The 19,426-nt window shown below is 37.8% G+C and overlaps 1 protein-coding gene across 4 annotated transcripts in view; it reads left to right on the top strand.

Moving 5' to 3' along the window:
- The first annotated feature begins 4,259 nt into the window (after positions 1-4,259).
- Positions 4,260-19,426, top strand: part of IL7 (interleukin 7) — a 54,537-nt gene continuing 39,370 nt past the window's right edge. For all 4 annotated transcript variants that reach the window (XM_059994805.1, XM_059994804.1, XM_059994803.1 and 1 more), the window contains exons 1-2: positions 4,260-4,384; positions 12,846-12,985. In XM_059994805.1, coding sequence (XP_059850788.1) covers positions 4,375-4,384; positions 12,846-12,985 — 150 coding nt within the window. In that variant the 5' untranslated portion in view covers positions 4,260-4,374. The remainder of the gene's footprint in view (positions 4,385-12,845; positions 12,986-19,426) is intronic.

Below are 19,426 nucleotides of genomic sequence, written 5' to 3'. Positions count from 1 at the left end.
TTGCTTTCTGGGATGATAATACCTCTCCTACTTCATGGCCTATTATTTGTCAGTTTGTTGGCACCTAATTCTCCATCTACCCTTAATGCCCATGTCTCAAGGTTTCTCCTTGCACTGACTGTCTCTCTCTTCTCTCTTTGAAGTTGCAGGTTGAATGATTTCATTCATTTCCATGGCTCAAGCAATCATTGATAATGCTGACATACACATTTCCAGCAGTTCCTGATATTTTGATGGGGCCATTTTGATTCAGCCTTCAGAAGAAACCTTTTTATTTTCACTCTTGAAATGTTTGAAGCTGGTAGTCACATCCTATCCCTGGGCTTCATCCCATGAAATTAAATATGTTTCATTGTTGAACTCAAATCAGTCATATAATGAATGCTTAAACATTACAGTTTCTAGAAAACAACAGAATGCCCAAATCCTTTTATGAAGCTAAGAAAATTGGACAAAAATGGCCCTGGCTCAGTCGAATATAATATGAAGAACAAACACTCCAATCATGAATATAATTGCAAACTTCTAAGTAAAATATTAACAACTTGAATTAAGCATTATGGTAAATTTGTGGTTTATTCAGGAATGCAACAACAAAAAAACATTACCATGTAAATAGATGCTAGGCAGTCATTTGACAAAACTTAAAATTCATCCTCAAGCTCAGGCTTGAAAATCAAACATATCTGATTTAGAATTATAGGTTATTCACTTATAGCTATCTTTCCATTGGATGTAAATTAACCTATTCTGGAGGCTAGTTCCACTAATTTTTAAAATTAGTCTAGACTGCTTTAATCCTCTGATTTGAAATACATCTCAAACTTTCCTTTACATAATATTCTTTATCCTTGAAATTACATGTTTAACATCTGTTTTCTCCACCAGACTGAAACCACCTGAAGACATGCCTTACTATTCACCATATGTAGCTTAATATGTGTGAGTATGCATGACCAATTATAGAATTTGTGGGATCCAATGCAAAGTGAAAATGAGAGTCTCCTTGTCCAAAAATAATTAAGAATTTCAAGACAGTGACTGCAGAGCATTAAATCAAACCCAGAGCCCTTTCTAAGCACAGGCCCCATGTGTTCTATACAGAACACATGCCCATGAAGGAGTCCTTCGTGTGTGTGTGTGTGTGTGTGTGTGTGTTTGAAATATGTTGAATATTATGCCTGGAAAATTAAGTTACAGGAACTTCAGAAAATATCTATAGACAGAATGATATCTAGCATTCAGATCTCAGACTACAAAGAATGGTTGTATTAAGTTGGGTAAAAATACTACAGATAATTATCAAGAAAAGATTTTTAGGTTACCCATAATAAACTATTTAGATTGAAGATTGTAGAACATTTAAAAAGACATTAGTTAATCTTTAACAATTCTCTCTTTAAGTTGATATTCATATTGCTTTGTTTCCATTTTTTTCAGTACATTGTACTAATCATTCTGAAAATGTCTTCCTTCTTAATGTTTGTTGGTTATAATTCATAAACTATATACTACTTTGTTTACATATTGGCTTTCCTGCACAATTCTTGTGTCTACGAGTGAACATAAAGGTAACCACTCCATTTCTCTATTATAAAACATTGGCATATAAAAATTCATAAAACATTTCTTTTTTCCTTATCTATCTGTCTTATGAAAAATAATGTTCAGTTTATCAAAATAGCAAACACGCATTTAAGACTACATTTGGATTTTTTTTCAAATGGTATTAATTCTGTCATAGAAGAAAATAACTTGATGTAGTTAGAATGTGCCAATTTTCATATAACAATAAAAATGCCAAACGCTTTACGAATATTGTCTTCAGAGTGATTCTTCACGTTTGGGGTCAGAGTCCAGTATGGAATTTACATCTTCTCTCCTGGAGCTCTGAATAATTTCCAATCATGCTCCCCAAAAGTTCAGTTATGCACAAGCCCTTGTTCAACCAGGTTTTATGATGATTGCATGAAAAAGGAAGATGGATTTCCTGTTGAGCAAGTTATTGGTGGATGCTCTTTTATCTGTCCCTGAAGTGTTAAAACAATTTTAAAAACCTGCAGGCTGTGTGCAATTACATACCTCAATGCTGCTGTCAGGGATTTTAAATAAATCAATAGCCAAGCTAGTTGTGTTTAGTTACAGCATTCATTTTTACCAGTTACTCTGGCCTCCTGTTTCTCTGCTCCCCACCTCCAGGCTAGGTTCCAGTCAGATGGAAATACTTGGCTTTCCCCACCACATTCTGCCTCCTGTGCTCATTTGTTTCCCTTGTTCTCTTCCCCTTTCCTCCTATTCCCCTCCTGCCTTCACATACTTTCCCTTCCACACATGTTCTCGCTCATGCATCTCACTCAGTTGTCCCCTCTCATTCCGTTACTTTCTGCATGGCTGTGTGCTAGATGTTGTTCTAAGTGGAAGTCAGCTTGGCTGAATGCAGGGAGGACAAAGGCCATGGGTACCAGAGGGAGTCACAGAGGACAGTGGGGCCCAGATCACACAGGGCCTTGAAAGCCCAATGTGCAGTGGGAAGTGGCCAGAGAGTGGTCACAGAGGGTGGCAAATGTAAATAAATACGCTGCTGCTATGAAGAGAATGAAAGGGTTGTGGGCAAGAGTGAAAGCTGGAAGATCCCCTAGACAGCAGGGTTTTAATGGTTTACCCTTAGGCAATTCACAGAATAGATTCGGGATTTATTTTAGAGGTACAGTTGACAGGACTTGCCTGTGGGTTGGATGTGAGAAGTGAGACTAAAAGAGAAATAGGAATCCAAGTTTCAGGCTTAAGCAACACCGCGTCACTCTCTATTTCATTGTTTTTCTCCCTTCTTTCTTTTCCTCTTTTCTTCATTCACACTATAGCAGCTGGAATGTTCACATGGCCAAGTTAATTGACCTGCTCGGGTCTCAATTCAGAATTCACAAACTCCAGAAATTTTCCCTGAGGTCCCCATACTGGGGCAAAGGCACATTCACATGATATGTGACCCTGTCTCTCTCCTGGCATCAATGTCTACATTGTTCACAGGACTTCTAACACAGGGGTCCAAGTGCGGACTCTAGAGCTGGTTTACAGTAGGTTTGTGTCCCAACCCTGTTACTAACCAGCAGAGTGAATCTGGCAGATACTTAAGGAAGTCTCAGTTCCTACGTCTGTGAAGCGCAGATAACAAAACTGTCTACCACACAGAAAATTTTGCTTGAGATGACATACATAAAAGACTTAGCACAATACTGGTACAGAGCAAATGCTAGATAAATGATAGCCATAACACTATTATCACTGTGATTACTTTACATTACCCACCTTCATTTAAGCAGGATTTCTGCAGAATATCAGAAATCAAATGAAAACAGAAAATACCTAAATAATTCAGACCTAGAAAAAAAAATTAACCCTTCTGTAACAGACAGTCAAGATGGATAAGTTGATTTATTAGCCAATTCAGATAAATGCACACGAGGCAGTCATTGTTACCATCTATTGTCAGTCTCCACTTTCTCCACCTAACTTGGGCTTTGATTATCAGGTCCAAAGATAGCACTTACCAGATTAGGTGGACACACCGAGTTATTTTTCTTTGAGGTCTCACCTGGGCAGGTGCATGTACAAAAGACAGAGAGGAAGGAGACTAGAGAGGTTAAAGAGGCTGAGGGCGTGGCCCGTGGCCCTCTTAATCATTCTTTACTTCCTTTTTTTTTTTTTAAACAAGACGACTGACTTGGCGTCGTCCACCACCACATCTGCGGCAAGAGCTGCGACGCCTCCTCCCTGGCGTCCGCTTGCAATAGCCCAGTTTTCGCCCTACACATCTGTGGCTTCTGTGGACACATTAGCAACCGATGCTTTTAGATCCTAGTCGCCCGCCTTTGCCAAGGCGGTTTAGAGGTCATCTGGAAAGTCTTTGCCTCGAATCGCCCCGATTCAGGCTAACTCATTCCTTCTGCGGTGCTTTGGGACTCCGCGCCCTCCTCTGGTCCTGGTCCAGGTGCACAGGAAGCGCTAGGGGAGGACGCAGGTGACCAGGAGAAGCAGGTGTGCGGGGAGGTGAAGGTGCCCCAGTGATTAACTCAGAGATCGAACCTGCAGACCAAGCGCAAAGTAGAAACTGAAAGTACACTGTCGGCTGATCCTACGGAAGTTATGGGAAAGGCAAAGCGCAGAGCCGGACCGTGGTGTGTGACGCCCCCCCTGGGATGGATGAAACAGCAGGCGCGGCGTGGGTAGGAGGAACCAGCTGCAGAGACTGCCCTAGCCGGCACGGACTCCCGGCAACTCCGCGGAAGACCAGGGTCCTGGGAGTGACTATGGGCGGTGAGAGCTTGCTCCTGCTGCAGTTGCGGTCATCATGACCACGCCCGCCTCCCGCAGACCATGTTCCATGGTAAGCGCTCCTCTCCCGGGCGCATAAATTCGCTCGCGCGGCACGCCAGGGTACTCTGGGACATGCTGCGGGGCCCCACGCCCAGGCGCGTCCGGGAAGAGCCCGGCGTTGCACTTTGGATCTGCGGAGAGCCCTGGCTGCTCTGCCCTTGGGCAGCCGGCAGCCTCACCCGAGTACTCTGGCCCATCACCACTTGCACCTGGGGCTGCTGAGCCTGGCGGGCTGCGTGGGAGAAGCAGTCCCCGACGCCTGCTCTCTGTCCCGAGACCGGGCGCTGCAGCCTCCGAGCCGCTCAGCGGTGGCAGCCCGCGCCCAGATCCCAATGCTCTCCGTCAGTCTCCCCTCGCCAACGCTGTCCGCTGTCAACCCGGCGCCCAACCCACCCTCCCCGGGCTCCTGGTCGCGCCACGGTACTCACAGGTGCCCCGGGATCGGCGAGGATCTGGGCTCTTGCAGCTCCAACCCCTTAGAGAAGCGAAAGCGAAGCTCCCACGGGACACGCTTTTAAACCTCAAGGGGACAGGTCTCTGGAAAACCCCGTTTTTCCTCATTGAGGCTGGGAGTTTCCAACTGGGGCTGTACCTTGTGTCTTTTGCTGGGAACCCAAGTGCTCGGGCTGGCACAAGGCCACTTTCGGGTTTTGGTTTCTTTCCTATATGGGTACTCATGGACGGAGGCAGGATTAACAGGCATAATTCTAAATTCTAGACCCTTGCCGAGATTTAGTCTATTTTATCTGTGCGAAATACGGACTTAAAATGGACAAGGGCAGAGGTGAGGCGAGCTGGATTCCCGTTGGCAGCCATATGGCCAAGGTAACGGGTCCAAAAGCTGACGGGAAGAAAAAAGGGGGAAAAGAGATGTGAGTGGAGAGGATTTGCTGAGGGAAATTCTACTTTTTTATAGTAAATACTTCCTTAAGCAAAAGGAGACGGGTGCGGGAGGGTGCCAGAATGGGGAGCAGATTGTTCTTGTGTTTGATGCCTGGTCTGTGCCTTTTCCTGGCGGCACCGTTAGATCAAGAGACCTATCCCTACTCACAGGTATTAAAGCATCAATAATTGACATAGTCTAGAAGTACCTGATCAGTAGCAAGGTAAAGGGGGGTGGGGAGCGGGTTTAGCGTATAGAAGATTTGTAATGGGCGTCCTCCAGAACTTTAATATAGAATTAGAAATTAGGTATATTCCTGTTTTCCTTACAATGCCCATGGATCTCCTGCAATTGCTTTTTTCTGAACCACTCCCAGATCTAATCTTTCCATCACCTCTGATCTGGAGTGGAGAGGTAAAACAAGAAAAGGAAGCTAAGGTACCCATTACTAACAAGGAACCTCTATTTCCTGAAGTATATCTAAACCAATCGTGCATCATAAGTTATCAGCAACCAAAATATTAGAATTCTAAACTCCTAATAATAATAATTATGAGTGACTTTGATAATGATTTTTTTCCAGTAAAGTTCACTAGAAGCTTAAGGATAGGGTTACCTTTTTTTTTTTTTTTAACATCTTTAATGGGGTATAATTGCTTTACAATGGTGTCTTAGTTTCTGCTTTATAACAAAGTGAATCAGTTACACATATACATATGTTCCCATATCTCTTCCCTCTTGCGTCTCCCTCCCTCCCACCCTCCCTATCCCACCCCTCCAGGCGGTCACAAAGCACCGAGCCAATATCCCTGTGCCATGCGGCTGCTTCCCACTAGCTATCTACCTTACGTTTGTTAGTGTATATATGTCCATTCCTCTCTCTCGCCCTGTCACAGCTCACCCTTCCCCCTCCCCATATCCTCAAGTCCATTCTCCAGTAGGTCTGTGTCTTTATTCCTGTCTTACCCCTAGGTTCTTCATGACATTTTTTTCTCTTAAATTCCATATATATGTGTTAGCATACGGTATTTGTCTTTCTCTTTCTGACTTACTTCACTCTGTTTGACAGACTCTATGTCTATCCACCTCATTACAAATAGCTCAATTTCGTTTCTTTTTATGGCTGAGTAATATTCATTGTATATATGTGCCACATCTTCTTTATCCATTCATCTGATGATGGGCACTTAGGTTGTTTCCATCTCCGGGCTATTGTAAATAGAGCTGTAATGAACATTTTGCTACATGACTCTTTTTGAATTTTGGTTTTCTCAGGGTATATGCCCAGTAGTGGGATTGCTGGGTCATATGGTAGTTCTATTTGTAGTTTTTTAAGGAACCTCCATACTGTTCTCCATAGTGGCTGTACCAATTCACATTCCCACCAGCAGTGCAAGAGTATTCCCTTTTCTCCACACCCTCTCCAGCATTTATTGTTTCTAGATTTTTTGATGATGGCCATTCTGACTGGTGTGAGATGATATCTCACTGTAGTTTTGATTTGCATTTCTCTAATGATTAGTGATGTTGAGCATTCTTTCATGTGTTTGTTGGCAGACTGTATATCTTCTTTAGAGAAATGTCTGTTTAGGTCTTCTGCCCATTTTTGGATTGGGTTGTTTGTTTTTTTGTTATTGAGCTGCACGAGATGCTTGTAAATTTTGGAGATTAATCCTTTGTCAGTTGCTTCATGTGCAAATATTTTCTCCCATTTTGAGGGTTGCCTTTTCGTCTTGTTTATGGTTTCCTTGGCTGTGCAAAAGCTTTGAAGTTTCATTAGGTCCCATTTGTTTATTTTTGTTTTTATTTCCATTTCTCTAGGAGGTGGGTCAAAAAGGATCTTGCTGTGATTTATGTCATAGAGTGTTCTGCCTATGTTTTCCTCTAAGAGTTTGATAGTTTCTGGCCTTACATTTAGGTCTTTAATCCATTTTGAGCTTATTTTTGTGAATGGTGTTAGGGAGTGATCTAATCTCATACTTTTACATGTACCTGTCCAGTTTTCCCAGCACCGCTTATGAAGAGGCTGTCCTTTCTCCACTGTACATTCTTGCCTCCTTTATCAAAGATAAGGTGACTATATGTGCGTGGGTTTATCTCTGGGCTTTCTATCCTGTTCCATTGATCTATATTTCTGTTTTTGTGCCAGTACCATACTGTCTTGATTACTGTAGCTTTGTAGTATAGTCTGAAGTCAGGGAGCCTGATTCCTCCAGCTCCGTTTTTCATTCTCAAGATTGCTTTGGCTATTCGGGGTCTTTTGTGTTTCCATACAAATTGTGAAATTTTTTGTTCTAGTTCTGTGAAAAATGTCAGTGGTAGTTTGATAGGGATTGCATTGAATCTATAGATTGCTTTGGGTAGTAGAGTCATTTTCACAATGTTGATTCTTCCAATCCAAGAACATGGTATATCTCTCCATCTATTTGTATCATCTTTAATTTCTTTCATCAGTGTCTTATAATTTTCTGCATACAGGTCTTTTGTCTCCTTAGGTAGGTTTATTCCTAGATATTTTATTCTTTTTGTGCAATGGTAAGTGAGAGTGTTTTCTTGATTTCACTTTCAGATTTTTCATCATTAGTGTATAGGAATGCCAGAGATTTCTGTGCATTAATTTTGTATCCTGCTACTTTACCAAATTCATTGATTAGCTCTAGTAGTTTTCTGGTAGCATCTTTAGGATTCTCTATGTATAGTATCATGTCATCTGCAAACAGTGACAGCCTTACTTCTTCTTTTCCAATTTGGATTCCTTTTATTTCCTTTTCTTCTCTGATTGCTGTGGCTAAAACTTCCAAAATTATGTTGAATAAGAGTGGGCAACCTTGTCTTGTTCCTGATGTTAGTGGAAATGCTTTCAGTTTTTCACCATTGAGGATGATGTTGGCTGTGGGCTTGTCATATATGGCCTTTATTATGTTGAGGAAAGTTCCCTCTATGCCTACTTTCTGAAGAGTTTTTATCGTAAATGGGTGTTTAATTTTGTCAAAAGCTTTCTCTGCATCTATTGGGATGATCATATGGTTTTTCTCCTTCAATTTGTTAATATGGTTTATCACATTAATAGATTTACATATATTGAAGAATCCTTGCATTCCTGGAACAAACCCCACTTGATCATGGTGTATGACCCTTTTAATGTGCTGTTGGATTCTGTTTGCTAGTATTTTGTTGAGGATTTTTGCATCTATGTTCATCAGTGATATTGGCCTGTAGTTTTCTTTCTTTGTGACATCCTTGTCTGGTTTTGGTATCAAGGTGATGGTGGCCTTGTAGAAGGAATTTGGGAGTGTTCCTCCCTCTGCTATGTTTTGGAAGAGTTTGAGAAGGATAGGTGTTAGCTCTTCTCTAAATGTTTGATAGAATTCGCCTGTGAAGCCATCTGGTCCTGGGCTTTTGTTTGTTGGAAGATTTTTAATCACAGTTTCAATTTCAGTGCTTGTGATTGGTCTGTTCATATTTTCTATTTCTTCCTGATTCAGTCTTTGCAGTTTGTGCATTTCTAAGAATTTGTCCATTTCTTCCAGGTTGTCCACTTTATTGGCGTAGAGTTGCTTGTAGTAATCTCTCATGATCTTTTGTATTTCTGCAGTGTCAGTTGTTACTTCTCCTTTTTCATTCCTAATTCTATTGTGGGTTACTTTTTATCCTTTTACTTTGCCACTTCTTTTGGGAGTTGAAGTAGTTGAGGACGTACTATGTGGTCCTCAATTGTGCTATCTAGTTTAGATAATTTAATCATATTTGAGGACCCAAAAATGGAATAGCAATAAAAACAGAGAACTGAGAAAGATTAAAAAGCCTGAACAAGTATAAAGGAGGGTTACACAGGGTACCACATCAGTGTTGCAATACCTTAAACAAAAATGGAAAATGTTATTTTGTAGGACCAGCTTACATGTTGATGTCACACATGTGATGTGAGATTGCTTTTCTGGCCTCATCTCTGACACATAACCTAATGTAATAAAGCAAATAATCAGTGTCTTTTTTCCTGAAATAGGAGTACGTGATGCTGTGTTTCAGGAATTGGCCAAGGAAATGCTGTAGTGAGATTCTTCTGGAGGAAGATGGACTTTTGTACATTTCCCTTGACTACACACATGCAGTTATTTTTATAGGAAGCAGTGCAGCTCAGCGGCTAACAGCTTAGTTTCTAGACTCTTGGATTTGAATCATGCCTCTTACAAGACATATTTTATATGGGGAAAAATGTTTGGGTCCCAGATTCTCCATCAGCAAAAATGTTAGTGATTGGTAGTACTTACCTCAAGAAATGGTTATGGGATTAAATGAAATATTGTATGCAGTATTCTAGGATAGCTTCAGAAATGTCTTTAACTGTTGTTTATCATGGGACTTGTGGATAGAATTTATAATCCAATCTTAATATGTTTGTGGAATGTATTAGAATTCTTTATGTGAGCATAATCACATTCATTTTTGCAATCTTAAAAAGCTGATTTTCATATAACATACGGTTATTGCCTACTGTTTATTAACGTTTTCTTTTTTACTCACTTGTGCCAATTGTTCATATTAAAGCCAAGTCTTATATATTCAGATAATGTCTTTAATTCCATCTTAAATGTCTTTTGACCATTTCTTTAAAATTCCAGTGAAAATAGGTCTATATAATGTCTATAATAGACAATCAATAAACAATGATCGGTCTTAAACACTAAGGAAAGATTGGATTTGAAGGACTGTTGAAACTAATTTGTTCATGTTCACTTTGACCCCATAACTTAAGCATCTGAGGATTAAATGTATTATTTGGCTTAATTTAAAAACCAACAAGATTTTTTTAGACAGCCATCATTCTGGTTTAACCAAATTCCCTACTGAAAACAAATTCTCCAGTTTCAATCCCTTCCGGAAATCTGAAGAAAATTCCACAAGCCCAAGATTGCCTTGCATTATTCTTTATGGTTTGTCTTTTTTGTAACCTAAGGGAAAGTTCAAGGTGGAGGGAAGGAATGGGTATCTATGTATAATCTAAAACAAAAATAAAAGCAGAGTCCTTTTCTATTGTGACAACAATGTCAAAAGGGGGCTCAAACTAGGCAATATTAATATGTTACTGTCTATGTGGTGTGGAGAAAAGACTTCAGTTGCAGACCAAACTGTAAGTCATTAATGAGAAACCTGGGAACCTCTGAGATGTGGATTTGAAGGCCTGGGTGTGTTTGCAACTTGTTGGTCAGGCGATTTCAAATCTAAAGAGTTATTGTATTTGGATGGCTGGGTAGATTCTTAGAATTAAGGTGCTTGAGAGTTGAAAGCCACATTAAGAGATCATTTAGTCTAAAGTGAAGTTTTTATGAGACTCTGTCCTTCAGTCAGTCACACAACTCATTGGCATACCAACACAAAACCCTGCGTCTCCCTCTGTACTTTGCATTGCCCTAGTCTATCTGGGGCTAGCCTATTTAACAACAAAGATGGCAACCAAAGACTTGCTTTCCAGATAAGGCAAATATTGTTTTAGAATTGAGAAACTAGTTACTCAAAAAAGACTGAATTTTCCACTAAGCCATCATTTGAAAACATTGACAAAATGCCATCCAATGAGTAAATGGGTCGATGTGAATTTTGAGAGCACTAATTACTGAAATTTGGAGTGAAGAGGGCACAACAACTAGTGCTCATAGAAAATAAAACCACCTCCTTTATTAAAACATAAAATGTGGACCTTTGAAATGACGTTTATGTATAGTAAATAGTAAAAATGCCTCTTTTGCATTCTAGTATTTAATTATTTTGTTATATTTTTTTTAAAGCTCATTTCAAGTTATATGCTGTATAAATTTTCCTTACCATCTACTTCTCGCAAAGTATCCCTGCTGGACATCTGTATGATGACAGAGAAAGTAAAAAGTTTGGCTCTGTGCAATCTATACAAAGCTAGGACTCAGTAAATAATTAGCAATTGATCATTGTTTGAGAATATTCAGGATGAAGGGACTGTGGTAGAAGAAAGAGAGGTAGGGCTGTATAATAGTACATGGAAGTGGTTTTCATTCAGAAGACCAAAGTGATGACATGTTATCAGAAGATAATGGGCATTTCTGATCAAATCCTGGTGAAGTAACCAGCTCAGGTTAGAATCCAGACCTGGCACCTTACTATTTATGTTTTATAAAAAGATTAACTAGCATGTAGGACCCTTTTGCTCCTTAGATAGTAAGTATAAGGCACTGAACAGTGCTTGGTACATGACAGGTACTCAATTAAAGGTAACTAGCCTCATCATCATTATTAATCTCCAAAGCGAATTCTTGCTCATCATGCATATAGAAATTTAGTGGCAGAGCTATGAATAGACTCCACATCTCATCTTGTTTCTCTTACCTTGTTAGGTGTCAGTGACATATTAAGATTAGATCTAGGATTCATGTTTGTTCCCCTATCTGCTGCCCAGCCTACATTCTCTATTGTAAAAATATAGGTCACTAATGGCACATAACTTACTGGGGAGAGCTACTAATTTTTATATGACAGGGAATGATGTAATAGATGAGAATGTTATGGGAAATTTATGATATATTGGACAGCCTTTAGGTTGTTTTCACAATATTAGTTCCTTGGATTCCAAGGAGTATTGTTTGTAATCTTAATCAGGAGAAGGCATACATGTGAAATATCTTGCACTCAACAAGAACAGTTAAAGTTCACTGGGGAAAATCACAGGAAATATATTGTCAACAATACTTGACGGTTTACAGAAAGATGCAAACAAGGCACTCCAGCAGGCTTATGAAGAAATAAAATCAGTCCCTATAAAACCAGATTTTAATGCCTCAGGGAATCACTGGCTTTCTAGCAGTGTATTACTACTGCCCAAAATGATACCATTTATAATTTCATTCCTTTTGATTAACAGTTGCCCCTAAATGAGAAGACTTATTTAAAAATAGATATAAATCATTAGTTTACAGGGTATGAATTTATTTATTGGGTTTTCCTAACATGTCAAGAAGCTAAACAGGGCTGTGTTTGAAGAGAATGTCGGTCTCTGGGCATTTAGAAAAAGAAGATACTGAAAAGATAAGGAGTCTCATAATATAAATATCAACTTTGTCACAGTTCTGAGGAGGGTAAGCCTTCTAGGATCCATCATTAAAAAGAAAGAATATAATCACCGTGCAGTACCATGCAGATAAACTTCCTGCAATGTTGTTTCCAGGAAGCAGCTGGACACTTGAACAACCATCAAGTTTTACATAAATATACAATCACGTGCCTTAGATCACAAAATTTCAAAAATGTATAATTGTTAACCTGTAGTTTACCTGTTTTTCTGTTGATGAGGCAAAGAGATTTTGCTGTCTTCACACTTGTTCTGCATATTCCCAAAGAGTTTTATCTGAATAAAAACTGAAAGAAACCTAGACTCTAAAATATTGTCTTTCTTTGGTAGTTACATAATATTGAAATTTAGAGTTCTTCCTACACTATGTAAAACCAAGATATATTTTAAAAATTATTAGAAATAAGTGGTCAGGCCAATTGAAATACCACCATCAAATGATATAATATGACTTATGACATTTAGCTTATTCTTACTTATTGTTGAATTTAGTTTCTTTTAGGTATATCTTTGGAATTCCTCCCCTGATCCTTGTTCTGTTGCCAGTAGCATCATCTGATTGTGATATTGAAGGTAAAGACGGCGGAGCCTATCAGAATGTTCTAATGGTCAACATCAATGATTTGGTATGTGTTTGTTTTCCTCACGTTTTAACTCACTGGGAAAATTTGAAATATACTGTTGGTATGCAGTTTTATGTTCTAATATTTATTTATATTCCTTGAAATAGGCTGCTAACAATATTTCTTTTTAAGTTGGCATTATTATATCCTGTAAAAAGAATTCTTTCCTAGACCTCAGACTCCCACAGCTGTCCTTCACTACCAAAATTTTTCTGAACATAACTTAGCATAATTATCTGCATTTCCTCACCTCCCATTGATGGTCCCTGTAAAAACATATTATATTAGGAGAAGGAAAATACCGGAATATAATGTTTAAAAATTATCGTGAAAAAGTTGTATAGTTATTTTATTTTATCTGAAAGTGTGTACATGAATATCCTTAGGTATTTTTATACATATGTGTATATATATAAAATTTGCTGTTTTTTTTTACTTACTATGGACTTTTAAAATAATAGCTATTATTCTTTAGAGTAGTTTTAGGTTTACAGAAAAGTTGAGGAGAAAGTAGAGAATTCCCATATACCCACTTTCCCTCTACACAATTTCCCCTGTTATTAACATCTGGCATTTGTGTGCTACATTAGTTACAATTGATGAACCAATATTGATACATTGTTATTAACTACATTCCGTAGTTGACATTAGGGTTTACTTTTTGTGCTGCACAGTTCTATGGGTTTTGACAAATGCATCAGGTTGTGGATCCACCATTACAGTATAATACAGAATAGTTTCACTGCCCTTAAAACTTACCTGTGCTCCACTGATTCCTCCCTCCCTCCCTGCCTCTGAACCCATGGCAACCACTGATCTGTTATGGTCTCTGTGGTTAGCCTTTCTACAATGTCATATAGTTGGAGTCATGCAGTATGTAGCTTTTTTAGACTGGATTCTTTCACTTAGCAACGTGTATTTAAGGTTCTTCCATGACTTTTTGTGGCTCGATGGCTCATTCCTTTTTATTTTTAAATAAAATTCCATTGAATGGATGTACTACAGTTTGTTTATCCATTCACTGATTAAAGGATATGTCTTGGTGGCTCCTAATTTTTGGCAGTCACGAATAAAGCTTCTATAAACATTCATGTGCAGGGTTTTGTGTGGACATACATTTTCAACTCATTTGGATAAATTCCTAGGAGAATGATTGCTGGATCATATGGTAAGACTATGTTTAGCTTTGTATTAAACTGCCATACTGTCTTCCAAAGTGTACCATTTTGCATTCTCACCAGCAATGAATGAGAACTCCTGACATTTGGTGTTGTCAGTGTTTTCAGTTCTAGCCATTCTAATAGGTGTGCCTTGGTACCTAATTGTAGTCTTAATTAGCAATTCCCTAACGTCATATGATGTTGAACATCTTTTCATATACTATTGCCATCTATATATCTTCTTTGGTGAGGTATCTGAACTCACACCTTATCTATCTTAACAATATTGAATCTTACTATCCATGATCATGGAAATCTTTCTATTTATTTAATTTTTTAATTTCTTTCATCAGAATTTTGCACTTTTCCTTGTGTTGATCTTGTTAGTATTTTGTTAGAGTTATATCTAAGTATTTTGTATTTTTGGTACTTTTGTAAATGGTGTTCTGTTTTGAATTTTAAATTCCAATTATTTATTGCAGGTATATAGGACAGCAACTGACTTTTGTATATTAACCTTGTATCCTGAAACCTTTCTATAATTGCTTTTTAGTTCCAGGAGGTGTTGTTGTTGTTGTTATTGGTTCTTTGGGGTTTTCAACATAGACAAATAAGTCATCTACCAAAATTAATTTTTTTACAGTTTAAGAGCTGTATTAAAATAATGGGATGTGTTGTTTTAACAGTGACCAGTACTTGAAACCCCAAATGACAAAGGAAAACCATCTCAGATGTTCATAAGATGGGAGGAAATTGTCTAACCTTTCCCCTCCTTCCACTCTACTGTCTTTTCCGCATACTCATAGAGAAGTGGCATGACACCTTGGGAAATTCAGTGTTATACCTCTTGGAGGGCTATGGGAAACTCAAGATGATATGTATTGAACACTGTATCACAGAGAAATGCTGATTTTTGTCCACTGACAAAAAAAAAAAGTGCTCACTACATGGTAATTGCCCCATTTTATATTTCATTAATTGGGGCATTTTTTGCATTAAATTATGCTACTAAATTAATCATTTTGAGTTAAGATAATGTTTTTTACTTGTTACTTACTCTTATTACCTTCATTTCACAGAGGAAAAATCTGAGACCCAGGGCCACCCAGTTAAGTGACAGAGCCAGGATCTGAGCCTCTGCTATTAACCAGCACACTCTCCTGCCTTCCAATAACAATCTCTCTGCCAGTTTATTCATTCAGCAAACAGTTATGTGGAGCCTATTATGTGCCAGTCATTATGGAAACCCTTTTTTTGTGGTGGGGTGGTGGAGCTGTGGCAGTAGACACAAAGGTGGACCAGATACAGACCCTTCTTTTAAGAAGCTTTCGTTTGGTGATGGTTAAGTCTTGGTGTGAAGAATGCAAGTTGCAGCTTGAAAAGGAGTGGCTGTCATACTCTCATTTCAGACAGACTGGTTGTGAGTCAGATTTGGAAACAAAGAGATATAAACTGTGTTCTAGGAGGAGTTGAATAGATCAGCTTGATCCTAGGAGAGAAAACATATTGTGGGATAGTGTGTTGATCTCCAGACTTTTTAGACGGTACACCCTTTAGTAAAACTATCTTGAGCCTGCACTTCCAATATACATTAGCATTTATTTATATGTCATAGCATTTTCATAGTAATTTTGCACACATTAGTAATGATAAATACCAAATAATGAAAATTTACAAAAGATGAGGAAAAAATGTAGATAGAGTTCCTAAAAATTTTCCTCCCATACTTGCAGTGGATTGTTCATTGTGGATTCCACTTTGAAAAGACTGCTGAGATAGTGGAAGACACAAGTGGATATATGTTATAACAAGATTGTCAGTGGTCTTGATGTGATGGTATTTAGACAACCAAAAGTCAATAGTGATTTGATCATAAAAGTAACATTGAATTACAATGCAAATTTTGAGCATTTACTATGTGCAATGTGAGCCATTAAAAATAAGATAGTCCTTGCTCTTCTATAATTTATGAGGATAAGGTATACACATGTCACTATAATACAAAATGATAATAGCAGTGCATTAAAAAACAGTTTCATACACATTACTTTATTTGAGCTCCATAATATCTCTATGAGGTGATAATAATAATAACAACTAACACAAATTCAGGGTTTACTATGTGCCAGAACTGCTCTGACTACTTTCCATGTAATAATTATATAATTCTTACGATAATTCCAGGTAATGAGAAAACTGAGACCTGGACCACATAGCTGGCAAGTGGCAAGGCTGGAATTTAAACCCAAGCAATCTGGTTCCAGAAAAAGCCCTCATTATTATGAGGCAAAGCAGATAATAGCCCTGGTTTTTTTGTTTGTTTCTTTTTTTGTTTTTTGAGGGAAAACACAAGATAGTTATGATGAGAACATAATGAAAGAAGAGTATCAGGGACACTAGATGGTGACTGAACCAGTTGAATTGTAGGGAAAGGTGACGGGGAGCTGCACAGATATTCTGAATACTGTTAAAATCATCCAGAACAGGTCAATAAGGTAGAATTGAGTTGTAGAAGTAAGAAAATAAGAATGATGGGAACTATTACATAGAGTCCAAATAGGGCCCAGGGTAAGAGTGAGACACATTTTTCCACCTAGCTCAGAGGGAATGGGAGGTTCATAATAAATAACAAAGGTCCTTCTTCTATATGGTCTACTAAATAAGGAATTCAGATTCCTAGAACTGGGATGACTAAGTTAAATAGAATCAGCACTTTAAGCTTCTTAATACATATTACCAAATTATTTTCCAGAAAGGACCCATCAGTTTACAGTTCTTACAACAATATATGAGATCATCATTTTTGTCAGCATTTTTATTTTTGATAATATCTGCCAGGGTAGTGGAAAAATAACCTTCTGTTTTGATTTACATTTCTTTGACTGCTAGTGACATTGACTGTTTTTTTTTTAACATGTATCCATCGTTTATGTTTTCTGTGTTTATTTTGCATTGAGATAAAATTCAATGTACTCTCTAAAGTGTACAATTTAGTGGCTTTTAGTGTATTCACAAGCTGTGCAATCATCATCATTATCTACTTCCAGAACATTTGCATCACCTCAAAGATTGATAAAACCATTTGCTCTAGTTTTCCATTCCTCATTAGCAGACCCTGGTAGCTACTAATCTACTTTCTGTTTCTATGGATCTGCTTTTTCTAGGTGATTCATACAAATGGAATCATACCATACACAGCCTTTTGTACTGGACTTCTTTCACTGAGCGTAATGTTTTCAAGATTCACCCATATTATAGCATGAATCAGTACCTCATTTCTTCTTATAAAACAATAATCTGTTGAATGTATATACCACATTTCTGTTTATCCATTCATCTGTTGAATGGATAGGTGGTTTCCACTCTTTAGTTATTACAAGTAATGCTTCTTCAAATGTTAGTTGTACAAGTTTTTGTGGAATATTCTTTGATATACACCTTCAAGTGGAATTGCTGGGTCATATGGTAACTCTATTTTTAACTTTTGAGGAAATGTCAAACTATTCCCAAAGTGACTGTACCATTTTACACTCACACCATCAGTGTATGAGGAGGGTTCCAATTCCCCCGTATCCTCACCGAAACTTGTTGTCTGACTTTTTTACTCTAGTCATCCTAGTGGGTGTGAAGTGATATCTCACTTTTCCTTTGATTTACATTTCCCTGATGACTGATGATGTCAAGCATCTTTTCAATATTGACCATTATACTGGCCATTTGTGTATCTTCTTTGAAGATTTTTTTTTTCAAATACATTGCTCACTTTTAAATTGGGTTGTCTTTTTATTGTTTGGTTGTGAGAGCATTTTATGTATTCTGGATACTAGACCTTTATCAGATGTACAATTTGCAAATATTTTTTCCCATTCTCTGTATTTCTTTTCACTTTCTTTATGGTGTCCTCTAAAGCACAAAAGTTGATTTTGATAAAGTCCAATTTATTTATTCTTCCTTTTTTTGGTAATGCTTTTGGTGTCATATTTAAGAAACTATTGCCTATTCCAAGGTCACAAAGATTTACACTTACATTTTTTCTAAGAGTTTTATAGCTTTAGTTCATATTTAGGTCTTTGATCTATTTTTAGTTAATCTTTGTACGTGATATGAGATAGGGGTCCAAGTTCATTCTTTTCCAGTTGTTCCTGCACCTTTTGTTGAACAGACTATTTCCCCCCATTGAATTGTCTTGGTGCCTTTATTGAAAATAAATTGTACCAAAATGTATGAGTATATTTTTAGATTTCCAATTCCATTCCATTGTCTATATACCCATCCTTTTGTCAGTACCACACAGTCTTGATCACTGTAGCTCAGTAGTTAGTTTTAAGATTTGAAGTGTGGGTCTTCCAACTATGTTTTTTTTAAGATTGTTTTGGCTCTTATGGTTCCTCATCACTTATATTAAATCAATTGTTGATATTTATTCTACTTAGGGATTCTGTCGTTTAAAAGCTTTAGAATTTAAATACAGTACAAAACTCTGGTGATGCCATTCCTCTGTGCAATAATTATACCACATAACTCCACACACCTGTAATCATGGCCGAGTCAGTGGCATGGACAGAGGCAATAGCAGTGGACAAGGCGGAGACCAGCTTAAGGATATCTTCTCCCTTATAGCCCTCAAGATCCTTTGCCATTCTCCTATTGGCTTTTATTGATATTCCCATCACTTGGTCAGAGCTCATTATATATTAAGTATGATAACTTTATGACCGTCATATTTGATGAAAACATTTTCCAGTTTATCATTTACTTTTTATCTTGTTTTTTTTGATATACAGATTTTATTTTATGTAGTCACATCTATAAAATAGATTTACATATAAAATAGGGCACAATGTAGGCATCAAAATGGGAGCTGCCATTTCCCTCTTTAGGGAGGAGGTCAGTCAAGACTTCATAGAACACATGAATTTTTTTTGTCTTGACTTATTTTCAAAGACAACTTTTTAGAGCAGTTTTAGGTTTACAACAAAATTGAGAGAATGGTACATATTTCTTATGTACCCATGCTCCCACGCATGCATAACCACCCTTATTATCAACATCACTCGCTTTTTTATGAAGTACATTTTTTATGAAGGATGCACCTACATTGACTTATCATAATCACCCAAAGTCCACAGTTTTCCCTTAGGGTTCACTCTTGTATTGTACATTCTATGGATTTGGAGAAAGTATAATGGCATATATCCATCATTGTATTGTATTAGCATACAGAGTATTTTCACTTCTCTAAAAGTCCTTTTATGCTCTGCCTATTTATCTTTCCATTCCCCCCAACCTC

This window comes from Delphinus delphis, chromosome 17 (assembly GCF_949987515.2).
Source record: "Delphinus delphis chromosome 17, mDelDel1.2, whole genome shotgun sequence".
NCBI classification, from domain to species: domain Eukaryota; kingdom Metazoa; phylum Chordata; class Mammalia; order Artiodactyla; family Delphinidae; genus Delphinus; species Delphinus delphis.
This window is presented reverse-complemented; position numbering and strand designations above follow the sequence as displayed.